The sequence below is a fragment of the Brachionichthys hirsutus genome, chromosome 19 (genome assembly GCF_040956055.1).
Source record: "Brachionichthys hirsutus isolate HB-005 chromosome 19, CSIRO-AGI_Bhir_v1, whole genome shotgun sequence".
Classification (NCBI taxonomy): domain Eukaryota; kingdom Metazoa; phylum Chordata; class Actinopteri; order Lophiiformes; family Brachionichthyidae; genus Brachionichthys; species Brachionichthys hirsutus.
Window position 1 is genome coordinate 1,288,335 of NC_090915.1, and position 14,272 is coordinate 1,302,606.

The 14,272-nt window shown below is 54.2% G+C and overlaps 3 protein-coding genes across 3 annotated transcripts in view; 2 read left to right on the top strand and 1 right to left on the bottom strand.

The window, feature by feature from the left end:
• The window catches only part of ntrk2b (neurotrophic tyrosine kinase, receptor, type 2b), a 7,847-nt gene extending 7,429 nt beyond the window's left edge, over positions 1-418 (bottom strand). The window contains exon 1 of the mRNA XM_068753110.1: positions 360-418. Within this exon, the coding sequence (XP_068609211.1) occupies positions 360-418 (59 nt within the window). The remainder of the gene's footprint in view (positions 1-359) is intronic.
• Positions 419-822: 404 nt separating this feature from the next.
• On the top strand, positions 823-10,247 carry LOC137908951 (guanine nucleotide-binding protein G(q) subunit alpha-like). The gene is made up of 6 exons (XM_068753384.1): positions 823-1,002; positions 1,382-1,536; positions 2,819-2,947; positions 8,034-8,163; positions 8,473-8,626; positions 9,202-10,247. Exons 1-6 carry the CDS (start codon positions 856-858, stop codon positions 9,390-9,392), a joined length of 906 nt encoding a protein of 301 aa, XP_068609485.1. The 5' UTR covers positions 823-855; the 3' UTR covers positions 9,393-10,247.
• A 395-nt stretch (positions 10,248-10,642) lies between these two features.
• Positions 10,643-13,915, top strand: LOC137908950 (guanine nucleotide-binding protein subunit alpha-14-like). Its single transcript, XM_068753383.1, has 7 exons — positions 10,643-10,873; positions 11,949-12,133; positions 12,367-12,521; positions 12,599-12,727; positions 12,801-12,930; positions 13,025-13,178; positions 13,494-13,915. The coding sequence occupies exons 1-7, from the start codon at positions 10,753-10,755 to the stop codon at positions 13,682-13,684; spliced, it is 1,065 nt and encodes a 354-aa protein (XP_068609484.1). The 5' UTR covers positions 10,643-10,752; the 3' UTR covers positions 13,685-13,915.
• Positions 13,916-14,272: the final 357 nt, after the last annotated feature.

The window sequence follows — 14,272 nt, forward strand, 5'->3', positions numbered from 1 at the left end:
TTGAGAGGATCAGCGGATCCTGCGGCGACGCACGCGTACCCGTACCCGTACCCGTACCCGTACCGTTTGGCTCAAGGACGACCGATCCGTTCACTTTCATTGACGCTGGGTCGCTCACGACGGAGTCAGCTCGTGTGAGAAGGATTCAGATCCTGTGTTGAGTCACGTAATAAGCTTCACTACATGCATTTAGACTGCAGTACATGTACTGCTTATAGTACTCTGATGGGCTTTCGTTGTAGTCTACTACTAAATAAATACACACACAGTGATAAATGAATAGAAGATCAAATAAATTAGTGAAATATGAATATTTCTGTGGATTTACATAAATGAAAACCTAAAAGCTTTATCGTTACGTAGCGTTGGTTTTTATTTCTTGCAGGATGTTCACTTTCACTTCTCTCTGTCTAAACATGTTTCTACTTTTATTTCAACATAATCAAGCGCAGCAGGAAGTGATGCAACGTTCACCGATGGAGGCCAGAGATTAGAGCTCCGTTTAGAGCTCCGTTTATACGACGGGGCCGGCAGAATAAACACCCGGACGAAAATAAGACCGCCGTCGGGACGTGTGACTCCGCTACACACGTCGCACGCCAACGACAAACTGTTGTTGCTTTGGTCGTGTTAATGGAGGCGGGGCTAAAGCTGTGGTGGACTCAAGCTGCCACCTGTAGGTTGCTGTTGCTAGCTGCTAGCGTGGCTAATAGCTTTATCAATAGAGCGAGAGCGTGTTTGTGTTCCGCGCCTCCCTTCCGTCGATGCGTTCGCAGCGCTGAAGTCCTGTCCTGTGATTTGTCCGTTCGGCGTTCAGGAACCGGTGAAAGCGGGAAGAGCACGTTCATCAAGCAGATGAGGATCATCCACGGGCGCGGCTACTCCGACGAGGACAAGCGCGGCTTCACCAGGCTGGTGTACCAGAACATCCTCACCGCCATGCAGGCCATGATCCAGGCCATGGGCGCGCTGCAGATCCCCTACAAGCACGACGGCAACAAGGTAGACCGGACCGGGGGGCGGGGGGGGCGGGGGGGGCAGGGGGGGCACCGGACGAAGGGCGTCTCCTCACTCCTCGTGTTTAGTGTAACAGTCTTGTGTCTGTTTATGGCGGTTGTGTGGCGGCGTGTGGCGACAGGTCCTCTGAGCAAACGCAGGAGGACGGCAGGAATCTGATCCCGTCACACCGGGGGGGGGGGGGGTAATTACACAAGGATTCTATTGGGCAGAGTTCCTGGGAAGCACGGACCGCCCAGGAAGAAGTGGGCGAGAAGGTTGCGGCCATGATGGCGGCAGAATGTGGGTTAACCTGATGATGATGATGATGATGATGATGATGAGGATCTCACAGGAAGCTGCGGCGGCTTCGTTTGTTTTTCAGGCCAACGCCAACCTGGTCTGCGGCGTCGATGTGGAGAAGCTCAGCACGTTAGGGAAGCCGTACGTGGACGCCATCAGGACGCTGTGGGACGACCCGGGAATTCAGGAATGTTACAGCCGGAAGAGGGAATATCAGCTATCGGACTCGGCCAAGTAGTGAGTGGGGACAGAAACTCCTGCACATGTCTCCCAGCGTCCCGTCTCCCAGCGTCCCGTCTCCCAGCGTCCCGTCTCCCAGCGTCCCGTCTCCCCGCGTCCCGTCTCCCCGCGTCCCGTCTCCCCGCGTCCCGTCTCCCAGCGTCCCGTCTCCCAGCGTCCCGTCTTAGTGTCCCGTCTCCCAGCGTCCCGTCTTAGTGTCCCGTCTCCCAGTGTCCCGTCTCCCAGCGTCCCGTCTCCCAGCGTCCCGTCTTAGTGTCCCGTCTCCCAGTGTCCCGTCTCCCAGCGTCCCGTCTTAGTGTCCCGTCTCCCAGTGTCCCGTCTCCCAGCGTCCCGTCTCCCAGCGTCCCGTCTCCCAGCGTCCTGTCTTACTGTCCCGTCTCCCAGTGCCCCGTCTCCCAGCGTCCCGTCTCCCAGCGTCCCGTCTCCCAGCGTCCCGTCTTAGTGTCCCGTCTCCCAGCGTCCCGTCTTAGTGTCCCGTCTTAGTGTCCCGTCTCCCAGCGTCCCGTCTCCCAGCGTCCCGTCTCCCAGCGTCCCGTCTTAGTGTCCCGTCTTAGTGTCCCGTCTCCCAGCGTCCCGTCTCCCAGCGTCCCGTCTTAGTGTCCCGTCTCCCCGCGTCCCGTCTTAGTGTCCCGTCTTAGTGTCCCGTCTTAGTGTCCCGTCTCCCAGCGTCCCGTCTTAGTGTCCCGTCTCCCAGCGTCCCGTCTCCCAGCGTCCCGTCTTAGTGTCCCGTCCCCCAGCGTCCCGTCCCCCAGCGTCCCGTCTCCCAGCGTCCCGTCTTAGTGTCCCGTCTCCCAGCGTCCCGTCTCCCAGCGTCCCGTCTCCCAGTGTCCCGTCTTAGTGTCCCGTCTCCCAGTGTCCCGTCTTCCAGCGTCCCGTCTTAGTGTCCCGTCTCCCAGTGTCCCGTCTTCCAGCGTCCCGTCTTAGTGTCCCGTCTCCCAGCGTCCCGTCTTAGTGTCCCGTCTCCCAGTGTCCCGTCTCCCAGCGTCCCGTCTCCCAGCGTTCCGTCTTGGTGTCCCGTCTCCCAGCGTTCCGTCTTGGTGTCCCGTCTCCCAGCGTCCCGTCTTAGTGTCCCGTCTCCAGTGTCCCGTCTCCCAGCGTCCCGTCTCCCAGTGTCCCGTCTCCCAGCGTCCCGTCTTAGTGTCCCGTCTCCCAGCGTCCCGTCTCCCAGCGTCCCGTCTTAGTGTCCCGTCTCCCAGTGTCCCGTCTCCCAGCGTCCCGTCTTAGTGTCCCGTCTCCCAGTGTCCCGTCTTCAGACTGTGTTTCTCTGGGATGTTCACAGCTACCTGAACGACCTGGACCGGATCGCTGCTGCCCCCTACCTGCCCACCCAGCAGGACGTCCTGAGGGTCCGGGTTCCCACCACAGGGATCATAGAGTATCCCTTCGACCTGGAGAACTTGGTGTTCAGGTGAGTCGGGGTGTAAACACGGGTCCGGTAGAACCCGGATCGCCTCCGGGTCCCCGGAGGATTCATCCGTTATTCTGGAGGAATGTCTGAACGTCTGCTGAAGTCAGAGCCGGGAAACGCTTTGTGGCGTATTGACGACAAATTGATAAATAAATAAACAAAGTTAGCGTGCGTGTTAGCATGAAGGAGCGTTAGCGGTTAGCTCAGACCGTTTCGGGTCGATTCTTTTGCAATAATCCAAAAGTTTGTTTGAGGAAATGAAAGTTTCTGTTCCCGTAAATAAAGTCCAGTTTCAGGATGCTGAAGCGGATCTGTGGTGCTGAAAATGGACCGGGTCTGATGTGGTGCTGATAATGGACCGGGTCTGATGTGGTGCTGAAAATGGACCGGGTCTGATGTGGTGCTGAAAATGGACCGGGTCTGATGTGGTGCTGATAATTGACCGGGTCTGATATGGTGCTGATAATGGACCGGGTCTGATGTGGTGCTGAAAATGGACCGGGTCTGATGTGGTGCTGAAAATGGACCGGGTCTGATGTGGTGCTGAAAATGGACCGGGTCTGATGTGGTGCTGATAATTGACCGGGTCTGATGTGGTGCTGATAATGGACCGGGTCTGATGTGGTGCTGATAATGGACCGGGTCTGATGTGGTGCTGATAATGGACCGGGTCTGATGTGGTGCTGAAAATGGACCGGGTCTGATGTGGTGCTGAAAATGGACCGGGTCTGATGTGGTGCTGATAATGGACCGGGTCTGATGTGGTGCTGAAAATGGACCGGGTCTGATGTGGTGCTGATAATGGACCGGGTCTGATGTGGTGCTGATAATGGACCGGGTCTGATGTGGTGCTGATAATGGACCGGGTCTGATGTGGTGCTGAAAATGGACCGGGTCTGATGTGGTGCTGATAATGGACCGGGTCTGATGTGGTGCTGAAAATGGACCGGGTCTGATGTGGTGCTGATAATTGACCGGGTCTGATGTGGTGCTGATAATGGACCGGGTCTGATGTGGTGCTGAAAATGGACCGGGTCTGATGTGGTGCTGATAATGGACCGGGTCTGATGTGGTGCTGAAAATGGACCGGGTCTGATGTGGTGCTGATAATGGACCGGGTCTGATATGGTGCTGATAATGGACCGGGTCTGATGTGGTGCTGATAATGGACCGGGTCTGATGTGGTGCTGAAAATGGACCGGGTCTGATGTGGTGCTGATAATGGACCGGGTCTGATGTGGTGCTGATAATGGACCGGGTCTGATGTGGTGCTGATAATGGACCGGGTCTGATGTGGTGCTGATAATGGACCGGGTCTGATGTGGTGCTGATAATGGACCGGGTCTGATGTGGTGCTGAAAATGGACCGGGTCTGATGTGGTGCTGATAATGGACCGGGTCTGATGTGGTGCTGATAATGGACCGGGTCTGATGTGGTGCTGATAATGGACCGGGTCTGATGTGGTGCTGATAATGGACCGGGTCTGATGTGGTGCTGAAAATGGACCGGGTCTGATGTGGTGCTGAAAATGGACCGGGTCTGATGTGGTGCTGATAATGGACCGGGTCTGATGTGGTGCTGAAAATGGACCGGGTCTGATGTGGTGCTGATAATGGACCGGGTCTGATGTGGTGCTGATAATGGACCGGGTCTGATGTGGTGCTGATAATGGACCGGGTCTGATGTGGTGCTGATAATGGACCGGGTCTGATGTGGTGCTGATAATGGACCGGGTCTGATGTGGTGCTGATAATGGACCGGGTCTGATGTGGTGCTGAAAATGGACCGGGTCTGATGTGGTGCTGATAATGGACCGGGTCTGATGTGGTGCTGATAATGGACCGGGTCTGATGTGGTGCTGAAAATGGACCGGGTCTGATGTGGTGCTGATAATGGACCGGGTCTGATGTGGTGCTGATAATGGACCGGGTCTGATGTGGTGCTGATAATGGACCGGGTCTGATGTGGTGCTGATAATGGACCGGGTCTGATGTGGTGCTGATAATGGACCGGGTCTGATGTGGTGCTGATAATGGACCGGGTCTGATGTGGTGCTGAAAATGGACCGGGTCTGATGTGGTGCTGAAAATGGACCGGGTCTGATGTGGTGCTGAAAATGGACCGGGTCTGATGTGGTGCTGAAAATGGACCGGGTCTGATGTGGTGCTGAAAATGGACCGGGTCTGATGTGGTGCTGATAATGGACCGGGTCTGATGTGGTGCTGATAATGGACCGGGTCTGATGTGGTGCTGATAATGGACCGGGTCTGATGTGGTGCTGAAAATGGACCGGGTCTGATGTGGTGCTGAAAATGGACCGGGTCTGATGTGGTGCTGATAATGGACCGGGTCTGATGTGGTGCTGATAATGGACCGGGTCTGATGTGGTGCTGAAAATGGACCGGGTCTGATGTGGTGCTGAAAATGGACCGGGTCTGATGTGGTGCTGATAATTGACCGGGTCTGATGTGGTGCTGATAATGGACCGGGTCTGATGTGGTGCTGATAATGGACCGGGTCTGATGTGGTGCTGAAAATGGACCGGGTCTGATGTGGTGCTGAAAATGGACCGGGCCTGATGTGGTGCTGAAAATGGACCGGGTCTGATGTGGTGCTGATAATTGACCGGGTCTGATGTGGTGCTGATAATGGACCGGGTCTGATGTGGTGCTGATAATGGACCGGGTCTGATGTGGTGCTGATAATGGACCGGGTCTGATGTGGTGCTGAAAATGGACCGGGTCTGATGTGGTGCTGAAAATGGACCGGGTCTGATGTGGTGCTGATAATGGACCGGGTCTGATGTGGTGCTGAAAATGGACCGGGTCTGATGTGGTGCTGATAATGGACCGGGTCTGATGTGGTGCTGATAATGGACCGGGTCTGATGTGGTGCTGATAATGGACCGGGTCTGATGTGGTGCTGAAAATGGACCGGGTCTGATGTGGTGCTGATAATGGACCGGGTCTGATGTGGTGCTGAAAATGGACCGGGTCTGATGTGGTGCTGATAATTGACCGGGTCTGATGTGGTGCTGATAATGGACCGGGTCTGATGTGGTGCTGAAAATGGACCGGGTCTGATGTGGTGCTGATAATGGACCGGGTCTGATGTGGTGCTGAAAATGGACCGGGTCTGATGTGGTGCTGATAATGGACCGGGTCTGATGTGGTGCTGATAATGGACCGGGTCTGATGTGGTGCTGATAATGGACCGGGTCTGATGTGGTGCTGAAAATGGACCGGGTCTGATGTGGTGCTGATAATGGACCGGGTCTGATGTGGTGCTGATAATGGACCGGGTCTGATGTGGTGCTGATAATGGACCGGGTCTGATGTGGTGCTGAAAATGGACCGGGTCTGATGTGGTGCTGATAATGGACCGGGTCTGATGTGGTGCTGAAAATGGACCGGGTCTGATGTGGTGCTGATAATGGACCGGGTCTGATGTGGTGCTGATAATGGACCGGGTCTGATGTGGTGCTGATAATGGACCGGGTCTGATGTGGTGCTGATAATGGACCGGGTCTGATGTGGTGCTGAAAATGGACCGGGTCTGATGTGGTGCTGAAAATGGACCGGGTCTGATGTGGTGCTGATAATGGACCGGGTCTGATGTGGTGCTGAAAATGGACCGGGTCTGATGTGGTGCTGATAATGGACCGGGTCTGATGTGGTGCTGATAATGGACCGGGTCTGATGTGGTGCTGATAATGGACCGGGTCTGATGTGGTGCTGATAATGGACCGGGTCTGATGTGGTGCTGAAAATGGACCGGGTCTGATGTGGTGCTGATAATGGACCGGGTCTGATGTGGTGCTGATAATGGACCGGGTCTGATGTGGTGCTGATAATGGACCGGGTCTGATGTGGTGCTGAAAATGGACCGGGTCTGATGTGGTGCTGATAATGGACCGGGTCTGATGTGGTGCTGATAATGGACCGGGTCTGATGTGGTGCTGATAATGGACCGGGTCTGATGTGGTGCTGATAATGGACCGGGTCTGATGTGGTGCTGATAATGGACCGGGTCTGATGTGGTGCTGATAATGGACCGGGTCTGATGTGGTGCTGATAATGGACCGGGTCTGATGTGGTGCTGATAATGGACCGGGTCTGATGTGGTGCTGATAATGGACCGGGTCTGATGTGGTGCTGATAATGGACCGGGTCTGATGTGGTGCTGATAATGGACCGGGTCTGATGTGGTGCTGATAATGGACCGGGTCTGATGTGGTGCTGATAATGGACCGGGTCTGATGTGGTGCTGATAATGGACCGGGTCTGATGTGGTGCTGATAATGGACCGGGTCTGATGTGGTGCTGATAATGGACCGGGTCTGATGTGGTGCTGATAATGGACCGGGTCTGATGTGGTGCTGAAAATGGACCGGGTCTGATGTGGTGCTGAAAATGGACCGGGTCTGATGTGGTGCTGAAAATGGACCGGGTCTGATGTGGTGCTGATAATGGACCGGGTCTGATGTGGTGCTGATAATGGACCGGGTCTGATGTGGTGCTGATAATGGACCGGGTCTGATGTGGTGCTGAAAATGGACCGGGTCTGATGTGGTGCTGATAATGGACCGGGTCTGATGTGGTGCTGATAATGGACCGGGTCTGATGTGGTGCTGAAAATGGACCGGGTCTGATGTGGTGCTGAAAATGGACCGGGTCTGATGTGGTGCTGAAAATGGACCGGGTCTGATGTGGTGCTGAAAATGGACCGGGTCTGATGTGGTGCTGATAATGGACCGGGTCTGATGTGGTGCTGATAATGGACCGGGTCTGATGTGGTGCTGATAATGGACCGGGTCTGATGTGGTGCTGATAATGGACCGGGTCTGATGTGGTGCTGAAAATGGACCGGGTCTGACGTGGTGCTGATAATGGACCGGGTCTGACGTGGTGCTGAAAATGGGCCGGGTCTGATGTGGTGCTGATAATGGACCGGGTCTGATGTGGTGCTGATAATGGACCGGGTCTGATGTGGTGCTGATAATGGACCGGGTCTGATGTGGTGCTGATAATGGACCGGGTCTGATGTGGTGCTGATAATGGACCGGGTCGGTTCCTCTCTCCCCAGGATGGTGGACGTCGGCGGCCAGCGCTCGGAGAGGAGGAAGTGGATCCACTGCTTCGAGAACGTCACCTCCATCATGTTCCTGGTGGCGCTGAGCGAGTACGACCAGGTCCTCATCGAGTCCGACAACGAGGTGAGACGCAAACAAACACCTCTTCCTCATCTTCCTCTCGCCGATCCGTCGGGGTGGAGGGAGGGGTCAGGAAAGTAACAGCCACAGAGGGAGGCTGGTTCTTCTGTCAGACCGGACCTAGATTTCTGTGGAGTTCTGCCTCTCTCTCTCTCTCTCGCTCTCTCTCTCTCGTCTCCACACAATGGTGACCCTGCTTTGTGGCAGGGCGCACAGCTAATCTGCAGGGGGCGCTCTTTGGTCGCTCTGTTCACACCTGGACGGGATCGGGACCGGCTGCCTGACGGCACTTTTTCGGGTTTGCGTTTACAGAACCGGATGGAGGAGAGCATGGCCCTGTTCCAGACCATCATAACCTACCGCTGGTTCAGGTACTCGTCCGTCATCCTGTTCCTCAACAAGATCGACTTGCTGCAGGAGAAGATCGTGTACTCGCACCTGGCCGACTACTTCCCTTCGTTTGACGGTGAGAGGAAACGAAAACGCTGCAGAGTATCGCTTTACATCGACAACGTTTTAATAACGTACCGGCAATTAAGAAACTATGTTCATTTATTTCAGAACTAACAAACTCGCCTACTATGGCGACGCCATGACCCGCCCTACTGTGCTTCTGATTGGCCGGACATGATGTTTCTCACTAAAATAACTTTGCCACGCCCACAAATCACCTTCTCTGCACCAAACCAATCACAGACAGAGAGAGGCGGGTCATGACGTCGTCGCATAAATAATTAAAATCCATTAAAACATGTTTACAAATGTGTATGAGGTCATTGGTTCGTTTCATGGTACCCAGGCCTTGGTGCACACTGATGATGTCACCACGATGACATCACATGGCACCATTGCTAAGCTAACATTAGCTGCTAATAAGAGACGCTGAGCTGAGGGTTATGGAATTCACCTTTCCCATTTGTAGAAGGAAGTTGTTCCTCTTCCAAAAGCTCCATCGCCTCGGACGTTCTGCAACCGAGTTTGTTTTTAATATTTCAGGTTTCGCATGTAGGACGAGTTTTAAAATACGTCTGCGTCTTTCAGGTCCGCAGCAGAACGTCGAAGCAGTAAAGAACTTCATCTTGGAAATGTTTGTCAGCCTCAATCCCAACGAGAAAAAAATCATCTACTCCCACTTCACCTGCGCCACGGACACGGACAGCATCCGGTTCGTCTTCCACGCGGTGAAGGATCACATCCTGCAGGGCAACCTGGAAGTGTACAACCTGGTTTAACGCGTTGCTGTGACCCGATGGGCCTGCAGCAGCTGGCGCTCGGTTCCCAAAGCGGGACCAACACGAGGACGGCGCTGTGGGACGCTGTCTCCGGCTGTCTCCGGCTGTCCCCGGCCGTGTCCTGCTGCTTCGGTGAGGAGTCTATTATCGTTCGCACTATGAATCTATGGAGCTTCTGTGGGTGTTTTCGCAGTGACGGTGTGAATGCGCAGGGACTGATGGGGGTGATCCGGGGGTGATCCGGGGGTCACTCGGGGGAGGATGTGTGGGGGTGAATGTGGCATCACTAATCCCACCTGGTCCTGGTTCAGTTTCAGTTTGTACGGTTTGAGACGCTCAACAGTTAAGGGACACAAGTCATCATTAACACTGACACATTTCCTTTTGTACAGATATTGATTATTCTGTTCCTTTATTCGGCCTTAAGCTGCTTCCTCTGAGCGCAGGGAAAGGAGCCGAGCCCTGCCGGCCACACTCTGGCGTTCCTCGTTCTTTTTAAGTCGTAGTCCGCTCGGCCTTTCAGTAGCCTTTGATGCCTGTTGCTAATCTAACACGGTACAGTGTTTGTTTCACCCTCGCCGAGGTCAGTGTTGTGAGGCTACGGTTAGCACGGCTGTGCTAACCGTCTGAGGCATCAAACCAGTGCCTTCTGCATGTCCGTCGTTCTGCAGTTCTCGAGTACTAAATGCATGAATAAAAGGCTAACGTAATGTATTCTCCACACTAATGTTTACACAACCCCTATTTTCATGTTAAAAGTAATTGCAGCCTAATTTCAACGGTTTAATTTATGGTTTGCAGCAGTCGGAGCGTTTTTCATGTGGTTGGATCAATAAACAGACATTTTGCTGTTCATTTGTTTCCTTGTTCTTCTTGTCATTCGGAGCGGTGCTGGTTCCGGATTCAGCCGTCGGGTACCTAGTATGAGTATATATATATATATATGTCCTGATGGAGACCACCTGAATAGATTCTGTGTTTTTGTACAGTACTTGTAATACGGTCGCATGAAGTTGATTTAAGATCCTCTTCAGGACGTCGTTCTTTGAGTGGAGGGTTTTTTGAGCCGCTCCTTTCTTCCCCTCCTCGCCTCCAATCGATCCAAACGAACGGAACCCGAGGGGACCGGATGACGTCGTGCTCGTCCCCCCCACAGCCACCCGTGGGAAGACGGACCTGTAAGCAGATACAGGCGGCCCATCAGCCCGCCTTCGCCGCTCCGCAGGAATGTGGAATGCACCCGAGCTGGATCCTGAATGAGGAAGAGGGACAGCCGTGAACCTACCTGTTCTGGGACAGAGCGTCTCTGGCAGGTCCCAGATAAACGCCATTTGTCTCGTTGGGCTGAAGTTGGACCGCGATGGACGAGTGCTGCCTGTCCAGCGAGGACACGGAGAAACTCCGGGTCCACAAGGAGATAGAGAAACAGCTGCGTCGGGATGGGTTGGACTCTCAGCGGGAGTTTAAACTGCTGCTTCTGGGTGAGTGCACGCACACACACACACGCACGGACGACGGCGTGTTGTCAGGAACGGGCGGGTCCGAGCAGAACCGCTGTCGGTTTAATCTCAACGTGCCGCACGGCGAACGCTCGCCCTGACGGAGCCGGTTGGAATGCAGCCGCTCCGCTCGGGAACGACGACAAACGTAACGGCTGAACGGGCGTCGACCTGCTCCAGCCTTTGATCTAATATATTCATCATCATCATCATCATCATCACCTGCTCGCTTGCTGCTCACTCAGCATTAAGAGTTCTGTTCAGTTCTGGGACTAAATCTGCTTTTTGATGGCCGCCAGGACAGGAAGTGTCCTGAGGGCCGCTTCCTGTCTGGCAGCAGGTGACCCCGAGGCTGTGCTCTCATTGGTTGCACCACGTTATTTGTCACGTGACGATGTTGTTTTTCAGGTCACACAATAAACTATGATCCGTCTTTATGTGAATATATATTGGACGCATTCCCCTCGTGTTTGTTTGGGCGGTTTAGAGGCGGGCCTTTGTTAAATATCTGAATGATGATGAATATTACTGCAGCTAGCATCGCTAACAGCAATGCTAGCTGTTACCGATGTAGCACTTTGTCCCACACCAAGCTTAAGCTTACACCTTGTTGGCCTCCAATATTTATCAGTAGCAACTTTCCTTTTTATTTAGTAGACGTCCTTCACAAATTAAAATAATTCGACCTCACTTTTACGTTTGCTGCAGGTTAGCTATGCTAACTAGACTCTGGTTAGTTTAAACCGCTATCAGACTCAACATGCAAATGAGCTTCACTTCAACCGGTGCTACACTCTCCTCATCCACATGACCTTTAACCCCAGGCCTGCTGTAAGGGCGGCGTAGCGGTTAGCAGTGTTAGCAGCAGGAAGCGGTTCACCGGTTCAGTCCAGGACGAACTCGGATCAGCACCGAGGGGAAAACGAGTGCGTCTGCTTTCACATACTTTCACAGAATGCCGTCCGTCTTGTTCCTGAACGTGTCCGGCTCGAGCGTTCCGACGCTCGCTCTGACTCATCTCGCTATCTCGCTATCTCGCTATCTCGTTGGGCCGCAGGGACCGGAGAAAGTGGGAAGAGCACGTTCATCAAGCAGATGAGGATCCTCCACGGCAGCGGCTACAACGAAGGCGAGCGCAAAGGCTTCGCCCAGCTGGTGTTCCAGAACATCGTCACGGCCATCCAGGCGCTGATCTACGCCATGAGGACGCTGCAGCTCCACTACGTCGACGACAACAACGTTGTGAGGAACCGCGCCTTTAAAAAGGAGCCGTGCTGACTGGCTGCCTGCCGGATGGCGCTCAAACGTCCCATCGTGCACTTTTGAGACGTATTTGTTCTGAACTCTAATAATACACATTACGACAAGCATGAACGCCTAAAACACGCCCGTCTGTGGGTCCTCCTCCTCGTCAATCAGTAATCACAAGAATGGATTAGAAGCCGTAAAAGACGTCAGCGTTTCGTGTGTTCTAGAGTCTCGCAGAGAAGCTGTGCCAGCTGGAGGCCGATAAGGTGTCCACTCTGGACCAGGGACAGGGGGACGCCATTAAGCGCGTGTGGAACGACCACGGAGTTCAGATGTGCTACGACCGCAGGAGGGAATTCCAGTTGTCCGACTCCGCCAAATAGTGAGACTTTGCTGTCCCTTGTGAGCTGGGGGGCCGGGGGGGGTGTGTGTGACGCTGTCCTGTTCTTGACCTTTCAGTTATCTGGGTGACATGGACAGGATCACGGCCCCGGCGTACGTCCCCACCCTGCAGGACATCCTGAGGGTCCGGGTCCCCACCACGGGCATCATAGAGTACCCCTTTGAGATTTCAAAAGTTATATTCAGGTGGGGCGTGGCTTCTTTATCGCTAAAAAGAGACCCGCCCATTCTTCTCACCCGTGTCTTCTGTCCGCTCCAGGATGGTGGACGTCGGCGGTCAGCGCTCGGAGAGGAGGAAGTGGATCCACTGCTTTGAGAACATCACCTCCATCATGTTCCTGGCGGCCATCAGCGAGTACGACCAGGTGCTCTACGAGAGCGCGACCGACGTAAGGTCCAAAGCGTCGGGCTCCCGAGCTGCAGCTTAACGCTACGGTCAGCACGATGGCCGACCATTAACCCTTCCCTGTCCGCCCTCTTCAGAACAGACTCGTTGAAAGCCTTGCCTTGTTCAAGACCATCCTGTCGTACTCGTGGTTCCAGGATTCGTCCACCATCCTCTTCCTGAACAAAACGGACCTGCTGGAGGAGAAGATCTCAGCCTCTCACCTGGCGACCTACTTCCCAGCGTACACTGGTAAAGTTCTGCAGCGGCGAGTGGACGGAACCCGTTTCCTGTTCGGAGTAGAGACGAATCGGTCCATCAGTGAAGCGGCAGAGAAAACAAGTTTGAATCAGAGAAGCAGTTTCACGATCAGAGATGTTCTATAATAGGAATCTAATGAAGTTAGCGTTAGCCAGCTAGCCTGGCTCATAGCAGCCAATGTTCCCACGGCGCTAGCTTATCTAAAACTGCTAGCTGGATGGCTACCTGAGCTAATCAGCTAGCGGCTAGCTGCAGATGGGTAATTCTTCTATCTTAAAACTCTGAATCAATAATTCTTCCCCGCAGGACCAAAAGGTAACGCTCAGTCAGCCAAGGACTTCATCCTGCTGCTGTACAAGGAGCACCACGGCAAACGGCGGAAAGCGCTCTACACGCACTACACCTGCGCCACGGACACGGAGAACATCCGCGTCGTCTTCAAGGCCGTCAAAGACACGCTCTTCATGAACCACGTCCGGGAATTCAACCTGGAATGACACGGAGGAGCGCGATGGACGTTTGACCCGCTCTACGTTAGCCACGGCAGGGAAACAGGAAGTGAAAATGTCCTCCAGCGGCTTCGTGTTGAACACTTCAGAGTCTTTAATTCTTCACAGACAGACGGGGTTGAACCTCGGAGGAGGCCGCGCGGCCTTCCTTTGTCCCGTTGGCGTGTAAAAGGTGCCACGACCTCGATGAAAGCTTCTAATCGTGATTAAAGCCACTTGTGTGTCTCCAAGCCTCGTCTTTCTTGACTTCGCACCGTTATTCTGTCCATTAAATCGACGCATGGTGGAGAAACATGGAGGTTTCCTCAGCTGCAGCGATCAACCGCCGTTCTCCGCTGGAGCTGCAGGTGAGGCGGTGACCTTTGAGCCGGAGCTGCAGGTGCGGCGGTGACCTTTGAGCTAACCAGCTAGGCTGCTGTCTCGTCGAGCTGGGACAGAGCGGAGGTAAGTGAACACTGGGGGACAATGTCTGTCTGTGCATGGGGGACAGCTGCAGGTTCGGAGACACTTTGACTTTAGGACAGTGAAGACATTTGCTTTGGATCAGCTGCTGATCTTTTGACCCGAGTCTTCAGT